At 39.0% G+C, this 17216-nt stretch overlaps 1 protein-coding gene across 4 annotated transcripts in view; it reads left to right on the forward strand.

The window, feature by feature from the left end:
• The window catches only part of OSTF1 (osteoclast stimulating factor 1), a 144767-nt gene that overhangs the window by 120240 nt on the left and 7311 nt on the right, over positions 1–17216 (forward strand). For 3 of the 4 annotated variants that reach the window (XR_014836443.1, XM_085009566.1, NM_214005.1), the window contains 6 exon segments: positions 2552–2602; positions 5666–5729; positions 7391–7444; positions 9568–9675; positions 10817–10866; positions 14440–14518. Coding sequence is in view for 3 of the 4 variants with exons in the window: in NM_214005.1 (NP_999170.1) it covers positions 2552–2602; positions 5666–5729; positions 7391–7444; positions 9568–9675; positions 10817–10866; positions 14440–14518 (406 nt within the window). In the remaining variant the exon portion in view is untranslated. 4 annotated transcript variants of the gene reach the window in all.

The raw sequence follows: 17216 nt of genomic DNA on the forward strand, positions 1-17216 counted from the left end.
AACCCACTGAGTGAGGCCAGGGATCGAACCCGCAACCTCATAGATGCCGGTCGGGTTCGTTAATCACTGAGCCATGAAGGGAATTCCCAAAATTAACCTTTTTAAAGTGAACAATTCAGTGGCATTGAGTACATTCACAATGTTGTGCGGCCATCTCCTCCCTCTAGTTCCAGAACATTTTCATTACCCACCGAGGAAGACCCTGGATCCATGAAACACGCTGCATTCTTCCAGGCTTTATTCCTTTTTTAATGAGGAAGACTAGGATCTGTGTGTATATTCTTTGTTTATTTGTTCAGTCCTTTCTCTAAATGTGCTTTTTTTTGGTTTGTTTCAAGGGTGAGTGATCTTATTAAATGTGGAAATTTAGATAAACTTGACTTTTGTAATTTTAGAAGGAGGCCACAACTGTAAGTGGAAATAACTCCTTCCCTTCAGTGTAAACACTGACTGAGGAGGAGTCATTGTTGGACATCAGTGGGCAAGGTTAGCTTTTTCTTCCAAGGAGCGGCACAGAACAACAGTGGTCCAAGATGGCTTTAAGACCAGAAAGACCTCTTCAAGACGTTGAATGCTTTCAAAACTCCAAGAAACTCAGTCATAGCCCCAAAATGCTAAATGTCTACATATATTCTATTTTCTGTACTTCCTTACGTCTTACTTCATTCTCCTCCCATTCCTTACTGCTATCTAAAGGAGGGATAATCAGATGGTGTTCCAGTTGCCAGTGAAGGCCAACCTTGTAGGGATGGCCACTGTATCCAGCTGTGGTGGTGAGTCCTGTCTGGACTCTCTGAGAAGTGAGCCAGTTTGCAGCAGGGAAATGCTGAAGTAAATAGTTTTGTTTCCCTAATTGATTTCTGCATCTATCACATATTGGTAATAATAGTGATTATAGATCATCAGAATATTTTAGAGAAAGATGAGAGAAAATCTTAGAAGACTTTACATTTTTTTTCCTTCTAAATGCCTATTTCCAATAATATTAAAATGTATGTCGTTTTTTGGTTTCATTCATGATCATCTGCTAATGTTTATATTTGAATGCATATTGCATCTAAATATTTATGAATGTGGTCGCTTAAAGCATAATATAGCTGATATAGTCTTTGTTTATATTGGGGAGAAATAGTTGTAATAATAATATAGATCATCTTTGAAACTAAATAAATTACTGGTACAGAGTCATGTTTACTTCCCTAGTGTGCAACTCAGGAGATAAACAAAAGGAAAATGAATGAATGAAATAATTTGTTTCACTAACATAATTTCGTTTGTATGGTACTGGCACAGTAACTAGAATCAGAAAATCAATGTTTTTTTTTTTTTTTTTTTTTGTCTTTTTGCCTTTTCTAGGGCCACTCCTGTGGCATATGGAGGTTCCCAGGCTAGGGGTCTAATTGGAGCCATAGCCGCCGGCCTATGCCAGAGCCACAGCAACGCAGGATCCGAGCCGTGTCTGTGATCTACACCACAGCTCACAGCAACACTGGATCCTTAACCCACTGAGCAAGGCCAGGGATCGAACCCCCAACCTCATGGTTCCTCGTCAGATTCGCTAACCACTGCGCCACGACGGCAACTCCTCAAAGCCTTTTTAAAAAATTTTTTTAATCAAAATTATGAAAGTAATATATGCTTATGTTAGAAAATTGGAAAATGTTCTATACATATGTCATGCATAATTATGATTTTATCCGATGTGAAATTTTGTGCCCTACATTTTTCACTCAACATGACAGTATAAACATTTCCCAATATCTGAAGCTCGCTCTCAATAGACATAATCTTATATTTATAGATAAAGTTATGCTGATAGGTATTATCTACTGATGGGAAAAAGAAGATGTTTAAAGAAAGTTATTGGCTTTATTCAGAGTTTGTAGGACATTGGCTGGTCCACAAGCACATATTGTCTGTATAGTCAATTAACCCCTTAGAGCTGCTTATGGCTAGACTAAGTTACTGCTTCATATCTTTCAACACTTTAGCTTTATCAGTGTTTGAATTATGTGTTAACTATTCTCATATATGAAATATTCATTCTCTGTGAACATTAAGTGAGAGGATAATGGCTTTCTCAAAATAAGTAGATAGCAGATGTTGATAGGAAAGTGTTTAAGTATTGAAGCCTGATCATTTAGGAGAGAGCCAAGCTTTTAGCTATTTTTTTCATGGTTTTAATTCTAGATATTTATCCTTTTGTGAAAAATGTATATCACCTTTTGACATTTTTATAAGGAAGTTTTATTAATATTCTCTTCTGATATAAAAATGCCTTGCTTTCGTCATGAAAGGATATAAGATGTGTGTAAGTGTCTGGGTAATTCTTACTGGTTATATTAATTTTTTGAAGTTTATCATGTGAAAAATCACCTTTCTATACATGTGTTAGCTTGTCAGTAGTGTTTTGTTATATGGTTTAGTACATACTTAAGCATATAAAATTACACTGTGTATAAGGAAATTTTAGGACTTGGAATTTGTATAATTATCATTGTATTCTAATTCATGAAAAATCAACTGTAGTAAAACTTAATTTTGTTTTTAGCCAGATGAATTGTACTTTGAAGAAGGTGATATCATCTACATTACTGACATGGTAAGCCCAGATAATATTTTGTAATACCATGTATGAACTAAAGATGCATAAGACTATTTTGTATAGCTGTAATATTGTACAGTATTTACATGTGTATCTGTATAGAAATACATACCCCTAAGTCTATTCATTTAGCACAGCTTGTCATAGCATAAGACTGGAAGTAGCCCTTATGTCCATCAATAGGAAAACAGTTGAATAAACTTTGCTATTATCTACAAACAGAATATTATACAGCTGTAATAAGGAATGAGGAATATCTATATATGTTATTATGGAGTAATTTAAGTGGAAAAAAAAAGTTGAAAAAACCTGGATAGTATGCCTTTACTTATCTAAGAAATGGTGAGAACATATACATATATTTATTTTTCTCAGTTTAAAATGAAAAGGAGCAATAAAATTTTAAAAAGTAGTTTCTCCTATATGGGGGAAGGGAAATAGGGTAGAGGAATGTAGATGGACTATACACTTTAAAAAAATATATACACCTTGTTTTGGAGATCTGACTGTGGAGTCTGCAGACTTTTGCATAATTGTAAAATTAAATTAAATGGTAAAAAGCAATCCCTGAAAATTAGAAGCAGCATGAATCAAATGAACTTAATTGTACCCCAGAGGTATTTGGCATAACACATATAGAGGAACTATTCCAAGTGACTTTAAAACTCAGCATTTCAACTGAGCATATCTGATAAAATATTATGAAAAGCAAAAAGAACTGCCACTCCCAAATTATAAACTGTTTTCAATTGGGAGGTTGTTGAAGTGTTGGTACTGTTATTCTGATATTGCTGCATATGTGTAGTGGTTTAGAGCAAATGAGTTGTTAGGTCAGAGTTGGAGGAAAAAAACAAGATTTCCAGCCTGCAAGAAAGCATATACAGATAGATGTAAGATCGATGAGGTTAGGTAGCTCTGCATTTGAATTGGAAGTATGTTGTATTTTATCTAAAATAAAATAAACAAAAATATTTTCTGCTCTGTTCTTTGAAGAGGCCAAAAAACAAGCAAATAAAAAACCCTCAAAAACAAACAAAAAAGACCAACCCAATAATAAATATATTATTTCCCATTAAAAGGAACAAAGTTCCTTTGAGAAATGTCTGGTACCAGGTCAGGGGCAGCAAAGGAACAAGGTAATCCCAGGACATCTTGTTACTAGAAAGCAAGACTACTAGGGTCAGGCCGGAAAGACACAAGAACTATGTTGAAGAGGCTGCTGCTACTCAAAGATAGGACAATTTCGGCAATTAGGGCAACAATCCGAAAGACTGAGACACACCTACTGTGTTTAAATTCATGAAAAAAATAATTCATGAGCTCCAATGATTCTTAAAAACAAAAACATCCCTGGTCAGCCTGAGAGAATGCTAGGGTACCAAAGTTTTATTCTGACAACTGTTAAGGAAAGAATCAGCATTTATTCTGCCTTTTTTCTATGAACTTATTTCTGGGTAACCTGAGCGCTGATGAAGGAAAGTTTTAAACGAATATCCTAGATATTCAAATCAAGAAGGGATGATGAAAAGTCACCATTTTGCACCCCTTAAGAAAAAATGGATCCCGGTAGTGCTCATCAGTGGTTACTAATGTTACAAAAAGAGAGAGCACCAGACATTCTGTTTCTCCTGATGGAAAAATCAGTGCTACAGATGGAACCGTCTTGCTAAAAAAATTGAATCTGAATCTAATTAAGCCTCTAGAAGTAATGTCAATTTAGGCAATACAGGGGCACAAAGGAACAGGTTTTTGTTTTTGTTTTTTTTTTTTTTTTTTTTTTTTTTTTTTGTCTTTTTGCCATTTCTTGGGCTGCTCCCAAGGCATATGGAGGTTCCCAGGCTAGGGGTCTAATTGGAGCTGTAGCCCCCAGCCTACGCCGGAGCCACAGCAACGTGGGATCCGATCCGTGTCTGCAACCTACACCATAGCTCACGGCAACGCCGGATCGTTAACCTATTAACCCACTGAGCAAGGGCAGGGACTGAACCCGCAACCTCATGATTCCTAGTCGGATTCATTAACCACTGTGCCACGACGGGAACTCCTGGAACAGTTTTGATAACAAGGATACAATGAGCAAAATCCAGACTGTTTGAAACTCTTTAAGACAAACTAGTTTATTTGACAAGTATATTGAAAGGAATGAAAAAAAAAAAATGAAAGGGGAACCTATAGGCTAAAAGAGATTGAAGAGGCAAACAAATCCATCATATTGTAAGGCCCTTATGAGACATACTGGAAAATTTGATATTATAGCTCTTTGGTAGTATTAAGGAATTAGTATTGAAAAAATTTAAGCTGTGATAATGGTATTATTATTATTATGTCTTTGAAAAAGACCTTACCTTTCAGAGATTCATATTGAAATATTTATAGATAAGATAATATGAAGTCTAGAATTTATTTCAAAGTAATCTGGACAGGGACGTTATAGGTAAGGATATATAAGAAATAATGTTGGCCGTGAGTAAATAATTCATGCAGTTGGGAAATGGGCATGAGTAGGTTCCTTATACTATCTTTCTACTTTGGTATGGGCTTGAATTTTTCTATAATAAAAAGTTAGCAAATAACAAAGTTTAAATAAACACACACACATATATATATATATATATTTTTTTTGAGACTAAGAGAAGTTAGACTCTGGACAAAATAAATCCTGTAGATGATCAAACTAAATATAATTTTTTTTCCTTCTCTTTCATATTATTTCCATTTGATTTGTTTGACTGTTGAGGCTCTCCAGCAAAGTTTATTCAATTTGTTACAGGCAGATGTGTGTATATTTAGACTTTAGTGATAAAGGGAATCAGTAACTAGGGAGTGAGGAAACTTGATCAATGTGACCAGGGGCAGTGGGCACTTAGTAGAGCAGTAACTCTGTATTTGAGTTGGAAGTGTGTTGTATTTTACCTAAAACAAAACAAAACAAAAATATTTTCTGTTCTGCCCTGTGAAAATGGAAAGAAAAAAAAAGCCACATGGTTTTCAAAGTGATGGCATGTGACCAGAACATCACTATTTAGGTGCCACCTAATAATCTAACTCTTCTTTCACCAGAGTGATACCAATTGGTGGAAAGGCACTTCCAAAGGCAGGACTGGACTGATCCCAAGCAACTACGGTAAGCCTGGCTGCAGTGGCTTTACTTGGGGTGTACTTTGTGTACTTTCATTTGTCTGATTCCTGAGGCCTTTCTGCTTCCTGCTGTGGCAGAGAAATCATTGGACTCATTGCCAGGCTCGGACATTTTCTACTCTGAACCTGCCCTTAATAAAGTGGTCGTGGACACTGGAGGTACTTGAGCTTGACTTAAGAAAATGCATTGTAACATTCTTGAAAGAACCTAACATTTCCAAGGATAAAATGCTCATGGTTTTATTTCCTTCAACTCTTAGAACATTTTTCTTCTTCTTTTTCTTTTCCTTCTTTTTTGTTTTTCAGACTAGTCCTTTTGTGATGAGGTAACCTTGCTGTGTATATTAATTAATGTTTGGGGCAGTGATGTTCTTTAAATGAGTAATAGAGCAGTTTAGGGAGCTTGAGCCATGAGATGGGGCCCTGGCCATGAGGCTGGTTCTAATCAGAAGGGGGATAAAACAGAGTTTCATAAAAATCAGCAGAGTAAAGTAAAAAGCGCATAGGATTGATAAACAAGGGTCTTGGGTTTAAAACCTTCTTCTTCCACTTTGTAACAAGGGACCTTAGTTAAGGCATTTAACTGCTGCTCCTGGGACCATTTCTCTATGTGTCTAATGAGAGGGTTTGATTTAAATCACTTCTAAGATTCTTTTGAACTTGAGCATTTAGATACATCCTTAGACCAATAGGGCTGACATCAGGCACCAGTTCCAAACACTGGAAGGGGACTTAGGAAATTTCAGGAAGGTACGTAAAGCTCCTGGGGGAGTGGAGAGGAGGAGAAGAAGGGAGAGGGGAGGAAAATGAGTGAGGTTGAGGCCTGAGTCTCAGCACAGGGGTCCCACTTACCAGTCTAAGGGCCATACCATTCTGGATTTTAAGACTTCAAATGTTTCTACACTCCTCTAACCTTTGAAATCCCAAATAAACTTCTACTATGCATCCCAGACCCAGCTGGTTACAGACCCTGAGGGTATAAAATATTCCTCTGTTGCTTTAGATACCTCGTAGCCAAGGGAGTGTCCATAGCCCTTTGTGTGGGAGGGGTGGGTCTGAAGTCACTTGGACAGCAAGCTTCACATGGTCACTTTGACTGACTCTAGGACAACAGTGAACACACCTTCTGTAGAGGCAAGTATAGGTGTGCTGATTGCCCTTTCTGAATGCAGAAAGCAAAATAAAATATTTCTCCTTTACCCCATTCCTCATATGCACACAAGGGAGACAATTCTTTTTAGCCATCTTCAAAGCAGGATGTTTTTATAGTATGTAAAAGTCAACATCAAATGCTTTCTTTTGCAGTTTCCTGACTAAATTTGTGAAACACTTGAGTAAACTGGTGTGCAGACCTTGGATCTGTTTTTGATCATACTTTTTCTGTTGTTGTTTTTATTCATACTTCCAGTTAATTGCTGTTTGTTTCTGTTTATCCTCACAGTTAATTGCTAGGTTATTGTTTTAGCCTGGTTTCATTTGACACATAATTCAGCTTCTTTCAAAGCACAAAACATCATTTTGATTATCTGTCGTTTTTTTTTTTTTAAATCCACATTAAGTAAGGGAAACTGTACGATGGAAAGTCGTGGTACTTCTGAAGCTGGGTGGTCTCTCAGCACTGGTTTTTCCTTTTTCTTTTCAATCTAGTGGCTGAACAGGCAGAATCCATTGACAATCCATTGCATGAAGCTGCAAAAAGAGGTAGGTGTGACTCTTTTTTATTGTGATACACAGTATGGTAAAACACACAGATGTTAATTATCTAGTTTGATGAATCTGACAAATATATACACCCATGTAAGATCAAGATCAAGATCTGGAACATTCCTATCTCCCAGAAATGTTCCCATCCCAGTTAAATCCTTGCCTTCCCCAGAGGCAGTCTTTGAACTGCCTGCTTTCACTTTAGAGAAATATGTGGTTTTAATTTCCAGAATGTCAGTCCACAAATATTTGGGAGTACTTTACCTGCCATGTGCTTAGTGGCAAGTGGAAAGGCATGGTCTATGACTCCCCGAGCTCAGAGTCTTGAGGAGGAGAGACATGTGTAGCAGATCATTACAAGACCTTGTGATAAGAATAGCAATTGAAGTGTGATAAGAATAGCAATTGAAGTGTGTTTCAATTAAGTAGGCTCTAGAGGCCAGAATGAGTAACAAGGGTAGAGGACGGGGTCTTCTTGGGGGTCCAGCATCTGGGAGAGTTGCTATAATGCAAGCATGTATGGTGAGGATGCAGCAGGGGAGGAAGGAGCACTAGGGATGGGCCTCATACTTGGAACTTTATCCTGTAGATCAGTGGTTGTCCATTAGGCGTAATTCCTCCCTCCAAACTCTAGGACATTTGGTAATGTCTGGAGACATTCTGACTGTTAGCAGTGGGGGTATGCTGGCACTTTTTGGATGTAGGTTAGAGATGTTGTTAAACATCCTACAGTATATAGTACAACTCCCATAACAAAGAATTATCCAACCCCAAATATCCATAGGGCTGCTGTTAAGAAACCCTGCTGTAGAGAATGGAGAGTTCTTGTAAGGCCACATTGAGCTTTCTTTCGTTTAATTTTAGGTCTTTTTTTTTTTAGGGCTGCACCCATTGTATATGGAGGTACCAGGCTAGCGGTCGAATCAGAATGGTAGCTGTCAGCCTACGCCACAGCCACAGCAACAACAGATCCGAGCCTTGTCTGCAACCTACACCACAGCTAATGGCAACCGCCGCATGCTTAACCCACTGAGCAAGGCCAGGGATTGAACCTGCATCCTCATGGATACTAGTCAGATTCGTTTCTGCTGAGACACGACGGGAACTCCAATTTTAGATCTTTTTAAAATCTGAATGTGCAAAAGGAAACCATTGGTTTAGGATTGTGTATAACTAGAATTAAACTAAATTGAAATTATAAAAATTCTTTGTAAACTAGATATTTACAGCATTAGCAAGAGAACTTTAAATTAATAGCTATACTTTAACATATAAGAGCAGCAACTTTAGGTAGGTTATTTGTTTTTTCTGTTCTTTTAAGAACTGAAAATGCTTTTTTTTGAGAGCTGCACATGTGACATATGAAAGTTCCCGGGCTAGGCTGACCTATACCACAGCCATTGCAACATCAAATCAGAGCCACATCTGTGACCTACACCACAGCTCACTGCAATGCCATATCCTTAACACAGTGAGCGAAGCCAGGGAACAAATCTGCATCCTCATGGATACTAGTCAGGTTCATTTCCACTGAGCCACAGCGGAAACCCTGGAAAATGCATTTTTAATATGAATGAGTAGTCTCTGCTTGACTGTCCCCCCCCCAAAAGTTCCAGGATTTTACACACAAAAAGCACTTTTTTTTTTTTTTCTTTTTTTCTTTTTTAATAGTCACGCTTGTGGCATATGGAAGTTTCCAGGCTAGGGATTAAATCCCAGCCACAGCTGCGACCTAAACCTAAGCTATGGCAATGCCAGATCCTTTAACCCATTGTTCAGGGTTATCGAACTCACACCACCACAGCAGCCCAAACCACTGCAGTCACATTCTTAACCTACTATGCCACAGTGGAGACTCCAACTTTTTTTTTTTAAACAGAGTAAAAATAAGTGGACTCATTTAGGCAGCTCTTCCCATTAAAAATTGATATTAATGCTTTCCATGAATAAACTGGAAGTCAAAATGTACCATAGTGAATGCATTACAGGGCAGGTTTTAATTTCAGACTTATTAATCCTTTGCAAATACAAACTTATGCAGGATGAAATTGATTTAGAAGCAAAACAGAACAACCCAGAAATCTGTTTCATGTGTTTTTATAAATGTAAATTTTTTTCAGGCAACTTGAGCTGGTTGAGAGAGTGTTTGGACAACCGAGTTGGTGTTAATGGCTTAGACAAAGCTGGAAGCACTGCCCTATATTGGGCTTGTCATGGGGGCCACAAAGGTATTACATTTTGTTTGTTATCACAAATGTCTGTGCTATTGAAAATGTGCTTCATCTAGGGGAACCAGAATTAGAGAAATGAAAAAAAAAATTGGTTATTCTTTTTAAATCTTTCAGAACATCAGCCAAAAGCCCTGTTTTGGAAGCTCTTTAAAACAGTAGGCAAAATGTGGTTGGTCAGCCTTAGTACATGGACCTCTTTCACTTGAAAGAGTAGAAGCTTTCTTCTCTCAGGCTTGGAAAGCTGACAGGAAAACAGCAGTAATATAAAAACAAACCCCACTGTCCAATCTCATAGAAGAAAGGGGCAGAATTCACTCCTCTAGCTTAGTTTTTCCCAGTTTGATTTTTTTTTTTTTGTTTTAATTTTTTAAAGGGCCGCACCTGTGGCATGTGGCGGTTCCCAGGCTAGGGGTTGAATCGGAGCTACAACTGCCAACCTACACCACAGCCACAGCAACTTGGGATCCAAGACTTATCTGACCTACACCGCAGCTCACAACAACGCTGGATCCTTAACCCACTGAGTGGGGCTAGGGATTGAACCCCCGTCCTCATGGATACTAGTTGGGTTTGTTACCACTAAGCCACAATGGGAACTCCCCCAGTACTCTTTTAAGTTTAAGATTTAGGGGAAAAATAGTGTTTGCTTGAGTAAGTGATTCAGTTGATAACTTTCTCCATTATAATCAATAATAATGACAAATGGAATTTCTAGATGTATTTTAGCCTGGCCAAGAATCTGCCACACCACTCACTTTTGTCTGCTCTCTGCAACACGCAGAAAATAATCCCAACAATGAGAAACAAAGAACCCAACAAATTAAATAGCATTGTTAAAGGAAAATTTAAACTCAACTTAGTAATAAGACTATTAAGTACCCCAGCAAACATAATATTCCTATCACAGATGTCATGTGAAAATGCAAAAGCCAAATTATTTGAAAAAATTTCCCCTAAATAATTTTACTTTTAGATTCTTAGGTCTTCTATTTACCTAAATGTTGAATGATTTGTTACAAGGATTTTCTTAAGATTTGTCTAAAAAGAGTCCTCTCTTTCTCTTTAAAAATTATTATGCCCAGACCTGGTAGACTTTTACTTCCATTCTTAAATAAGATCTTTTCTATTTGAATTTCAGATATAGTGGACATGCTGTTTACTCAGCCAAACATTGAACTGAACCAGCAGGTGAGATTGCTTACACAGAAGACATTTAGCCCACCTGCCTTGCTTTTCTGGTACAGCTTCTGGGTGTGTAAAATTCTATCTTGGTGTCTTGAACTCGCTTTTTTTTTTTTGTCTTTTGTCACTTTAGGGCCACACCTGCAGCATATGGAGGTTCCCAGGCTAGGGACTGAATCAGACCTGTAGCCACTGGCCTATACCACAGCTCATGGCAATACCGGATCCTTAACCCACTGAGCGAGGCCAGGATCGAACCCGCAACTTCATGGTTCTTAGTTGGATTCGTTACTGCTGCGCCACGACGGGAACTCCTCCTTCATAAAATTTTTAAGCAAAATACTATAAGCACATAGTTAAAAAGTTATTGTACGAAGTCCAAATTGTATAAAGCCCCAAATGCCTGCCTTACTTCTCATCTATATCACTTTCAGCTTTTAGCTCTTTCTTCTCACCTTCATGCTACTAAGGAATGTGCTTATGGAGCTGTCTCATAATTCATTATCTTCATAAGTATTTTGACATTCTCTCTGGTAGGTGATGGTTTAAGCTTGTCAACTGCCCAGCTGTCTCCCAGCACCCACCACCCAATCTTTCCTCCTTTGGTCTTCCTAATGAATCATCATAGTTTTGGTTATATTACTATATAATGCTTATAGTATTATGAATATTTAAATATCATCCATTGCTTGTTAAATGTTTTTGTTTCTGTATTTATTGATTTTTATTTAACTTTTTTTGGTATCTCACAATGACTTCTATACTGTTTTTATACTCTCTTTTGATATATCTTTCTAAAATGTAAATTATAATCAGTTGCTTTCTCTTTTTTTCTGCTTGGAATCAGACTTCCTGAAGCCCTCTCTCTTCATTCTCTAATTGAAGCAATTCGGTCTCTATTGCCCTTTGCTGTTTTCCTGGCAAACCCTTTACCTCCTTGTTGTGTTGTATCTTCACTTTTCTGGATCCCGTGTCTTCCTGTTGTTGAAAAGTACCATCAAGTAGATTCCTGAGAAAGGGGAGCCTGGGGTTGACTATTTGGCTGATGGAATTCTGGGTTGAAAATGACTTCCCTAGAATTTGGCAGGCCTGGCTCCAAGTTATTCTAGTTCCCAGGGTTGCTTTTGAGATGTTTGATGCCATTTTGAGTCCCATTGTTTTGTGCATAATCTGCTTTTCCTCTTGATTAGAGTTTTATTCTATCCTTGGTGTTCTAAACTTTCACAGTGATGTGCTTGGGCATGAGTCTTTTGCTGATAATTCTGGTGAACTCTTTCAGCCTGGAAAAATATCTTGTATTATTTCTTTTATAGTTTTATCTGTTTCCTTTGTTCTTTGGTTCTGGAATGCCCATTAGTAGCTATGTTGGCACTCTCAGATTGAGCCTCTAGTTTTTCTCAGAGATTTTCTCACCCTTTTGTTTTGGTCACCTTTTTCATTCCCCAGAGCTCTGTGTTAGATTTCTGTTGCTGTGTAACAAATTATCACAAATTTAGCAGCTTAGAACTAAACCTGTTTACCTTGTACTTTCTGTAAGCCAGAATTCTGGGTAGCCTAGCTAGGTTTTCTGCTCAGGGTCCCACAGATTGGGATCCAGGTTTTGGCTGGAGTGAAGTTCTCATGTGGAGCTTAGCTCCTATTCCAAGTTCATTCACATTGCTGGGAGTATTGTGTTTCTTATACTTGTGGTGCTGAGGCCCTCAGCTTTCAGAGATCACCTCTCCTGACAGTTCGCAGCATGGCTGTTTGCATTCTTCCACAATGCCAACAGGAGATTATGTTGCTAATGCTATGCCTTTTTTTTTTTTTTTTTTTTTTTTAAGGGCCAGACCAGAGGCATATGGAAGTTCCTGGGCTAGAGGTTGAATTGGAGCTGCAGCCACAGCAGTGCTGGATCAGAGCTATGCCTGCGACCTACACCACAGCTCATCACAGCGCTAGATCCTTAACCCCTGAGTGAGCCCTGGGATCGAACCCAAATTCTCATGGGTACTAGTTGAGTTCTTGACTGACTGTGCTGCAGTGGGAACTCTTGCAGTGCCTTTTTAAAATTAGGTCATGTCCATGCAGGATAATTGATTTTCGATGAACCTAACATCAACTGATTAGAAAACTAAATATGGGAGTGATATCCTGGTATATTCACTGGTCTAACCTGCACTCAAGGGGAGGAAATTGTTTACAGGATGAATCCTGGGGACAGGGAGCAGGGAGCTATCTTAGCATTGTCTTCTACAAGGTCTTTTTTACTGTGACATTTACATAGCACCTTTTTCTTGTTTCATTTCATAATACCACTTTATATTTCTTTTACATTAATTGCATATCTTAAAAATATTTTCTGCTATTCCTATCTTTTCCCTTTGAGATCTGTTAGTTTTTTTTTTTTCTGTTAGTTTTATTTAATCTTTCTTCAAATACTGGAGTCTGTCCTTGATTACCTAGTGCCTCTGTCTGCTCATGTATGAGTGTGATTGGGGGCTCTGTGCTGGTGAGGCTTGTCAACTGGTGGGCTTCTCTGTAGGGTGAAGTGGTGAGGTCCTGGCTGTTTTTTGGGGTTATAACCAGATGCCAGCATAAATACTCTCTTCCTGACCCACAGTGGGGCTGTTCACTTCTACCTGAGAAGTTTTCTCCACCCTTCTCTCTGAGGGTGGATGCTAGCTAGACTGGATCCACTGGGGTTGTGGGGTAGGTAAAGGCAGCTGGAAGAGGGGGTTTACCGCTCAGTTTAGGTTTTTCAGCTACCCCCCTGCTTTTAGTTCCTGGCCTAATTGCTACCTTCTCTTGTACCTCCAAGTTCCATGAGCTTGGAAACTCTCTGGTTAATTTCTTTTTTTTTTTTTTTTTTTTTTTTTGCTTTTAGGGCTGTACCCATGGCATATGGAGATTCCCAGGCTAGGGATTGAATTAGAGCTATAGCTGCAGGCCTACACCACAGCCACAACAACGCAGGATCCAAGCCATGTCTGCAACCTATACCACAGCTCACGGCAACGCTGGATCCTTAACCCACTGAGAGAGGCCAGGGATTGAACCTGCAACCTCATGGTTCCTAGTTGGATTCGTTTCCGCAGAGCACAACAGCAACTCCTCTCTGGTTAATTTCTCAGCAGGGTAATTCTACCATCTGTACTGGGTGGCTTGGCAGCAAGGAGAGAGGAAGGTGATCTGGGGTTCTAGGGTTCTAATTACTCCTTAGAAAGTTTCAGCCAGTACTCTTGGTTTCACTCCCATGCCTCATCCATTCCTTCATCATCTCCAGGCATCTCTAGTTCCTAATTCACACTGGTGTCTGCGGGGAAAATATGCCTGCTTCCTCCTGACATCTCCCTCCGCAGACAGCTGAGTTTCCGCTTGTGCTCTGCCAAGTCCATTTCTACTACTCTAGCCCATCGCCTCTCCCCAAATGACTCACCTCTCATCTCTCCAGTCTCCTTTCCCTCTTCGGAATTTTACATGATTTTATAACTTTGTTCTCATTTTCTGTTTACTTAGGTTAGAGTAAACCTAAGTTCATGCATGTTTGCAGTCCACACTCTTGTTTTTAAATGCTCCCCTTTCTTGTTATCACCACAGAACAAGTTGGGAGATACAGCTTTGCATGCTGCTGCCTGGAAGGGTTATGCGGATATCGTCCAGTTGCTTCTGGCAAAAGGTAAAGCGTGCCTAGTTTATCTCGTTATTGCTTACCCTGAAAACTAGGCTATATCCAGTTACACCATTTGAAAGAGTAGGGAAACTTATTTTATTTTTGTCTTTTTGTCTTTTTAGGGCCGTCCCCAGGGCATATGGAGGTTCCCAAGCTAGGAGTTGAATTGGAGTTGTAGCTGCTAGCCTACGCCACAGCCACAGCTACACGGGATCTGAGCCTCACCTGTGATCTACACCACATCTCAGGGCAACGCTGGATCCTTAACCCACTGAGGGAGGCCAGGGATCGAACCCACATCCTCATAGACACTAGTCAGGCTCCCTAACCACTGAGCCATGATGGGAATTCCAAGACTTGTTTTATTTTATTTTATTTTATTTTATTTATTTATTTAGGTCTTGTTTTTGTCTTTTTAGGGCTGCACCCAGGGTTCTGCATATGGAAATTCCCAGGCTAGGGGTCTTATCAGAGCTATAGCTGCTGGCCTACGCCACAGGCACAGCAATGCCAGATTTGAGCTACATCTTCAACCTACACCACAGCTCACGGCAATGCCAGATCCTTAACCCACTGAGCAAGGCCAGGGATCAAACCTCATGGTTCCTAGTTGGATTCATTTCTGCTGCATGATGACGGGAACTCCAAGGCTTCTTATTTTATTTTATTTTTAATTTAATTTTATTTATTTTTTTGTCTTTTTGCCTTTTCTAGAACTGATCCCGTGGCATATGGAGATTCCCAGGCTAGGGGTTGAATCGGAGCTGCAGCTGCTGGCCTACACCAGAGCCACAGCAACACAGGATCCGAGCCGCGTCTGCAACCTACACCACAGCTCACAGCAACGCTGGATCCTTAACCCACTGAGCAAGGGCAGGGATCAAACCTGTAACCCCGTGGTTCCCAGCTGGATTCATTAACCACTGTGCCATGACAGGAACTCCGGCTTCTTATTTTAAAACTGGGATCTTAATCTCCACTCTGGGTACCTCACAGAATTGTTATAAGATGGCATGATAGAGGTAATTTGTGTAGGTTTTTGATTTTAAATTCAAAGCTTGGTAGGCTTTAAAATTACATATACTACTTTTAGTAAGAATTTATTGCATATTTCTGCATGATTAAAGGGTTGAGGGAAGGGGTGTATGTGTGTGTGTGTCTATACATGTGACTGCACACATGCAGAGACAATCTGCCTAAGAGAACTGTATGGGTAAAGTTACCAAGGTCCCTGTTCTCGTGGCAGAGTCTTGACAGATAAGAATGTGATAGCTATACTGTACTGCTTTGAGCCGAGCAGGTGTGAACTATCCAGAGAATAAGATACCTGATTCCCACAATCATTTTCACAATCATTTTTATATTGTTTACATGATAAAGTGATAATATTTTTTTTTGGATATACCAGGTCAAATATAATATATAATTAAAATGAATTTCACTTTTGCAGTTCCCATTGTGGCTTAGTGGTTAACAAACCTGACTAGTATGCATGAGGACACGGGTTCGATCTCTGGCCTCGCTCAGTGGTTAAGGATCTAGCGTTGCTGTGAGTTGTGGTATAGGTCACAGATGAGGCTCAGATCCTGCATTGCTGTGACTGTGGTGTGAGCCAGCAGCTACAACTCCGATTCGACACCTAGTTTGGGAACCTCCAAATGCTGCAGGTGCAGCCCTAAAAAGACCAAAAAAAAAAAATAAATGAATTTCACTTTTTGAAAAATGTGGACACTAGAAAAGTTTAAATTACATCTGTAGCTCACATAATTTTCTGTTGGACAGCACTGATTGAGAGGGACACAGGAAATGCTTGCTTTCTTCTCTAGCATCCTGTCTCTGAATGTTTCCCATCCTGACAGAAATCATGTTTGTAAGTTCTCAACTGTAATTTAAAGTAAGATATGATTCATCACAGAACTATGAGCCATCAGGATTTTTGACCTGTAGCACAGTGAGAGAATGAGGTTTTCCATGTAACCCGAGCTTTGGAGAGATGTAAATCTGCTCACGAGAGATTTTCACTCACAATCGCCATATTCCTAATAAAAATACTGTTTTCTTCTTGACAATATCTTTGTGCCTTTGAGCTTTGGGACATTTGTTTATTAAAGAGGATGTGGTCGCAAAGGAAATGGCACTCTCAAACAGTGGCAGAAAGTGTGAATTGGTAAGCCTTCTTGGGAGGCAATCTGACAGTAGCTAGCAGAACGAAAACGTACATATCCTAACATTTCAGAACCACTTCTAGGAAGCCACCCTTCTGAAGTTCTTATAAAAACTAAGATGATGTTCAAGAAGTTTCATGGCAGTATTGTTTGTAATAATGAAAATTAGAAACAGCTTAAGTGCCCTCAATAATAGAGGGGTGGTTAAATAAATTTTGGAATGTCCACAAAATAGAATACTTACCAGTGTTTAAATGATTGAGTTACAAGTATATGTACTGCTAAGGAATGAATACCACTATATTGTTAATTTCAGAAAAAATCAAACCTAGTGGTTATGGGTTGGAGGGGGAAGGGAGGGGTCAAGATAGAGGTAGGAGATTGAGAGGTACAAACTACTTTGTATAAACTACAAGGATATATGGTACAATGCAGGGAATAGAGCCATTGTTTTATGATAACTGTGAAAAGAATATAACCTTTAAATATTGTGAACCACTATTTTGAACACCTAAAACTTACATAAAATTGTATATCAT

The sequence above is a fragment of the Sus scrofa genome, chromosome 1 (genome assembly GCF_054392235.1).
Source record: "Sus scrofa isolate SSC_HxYL_T2T_F1_AM1 chromosome 1, Sscrofa_HxYL_maternal_Yorkshire_Landrace_v2.0, whole genome shotgun sequence".
NCBI lineage: Eukaryota > Metazoa > Chordata > Mammalia > Artiodactyla > Suidae > Sus > Sus scrofa.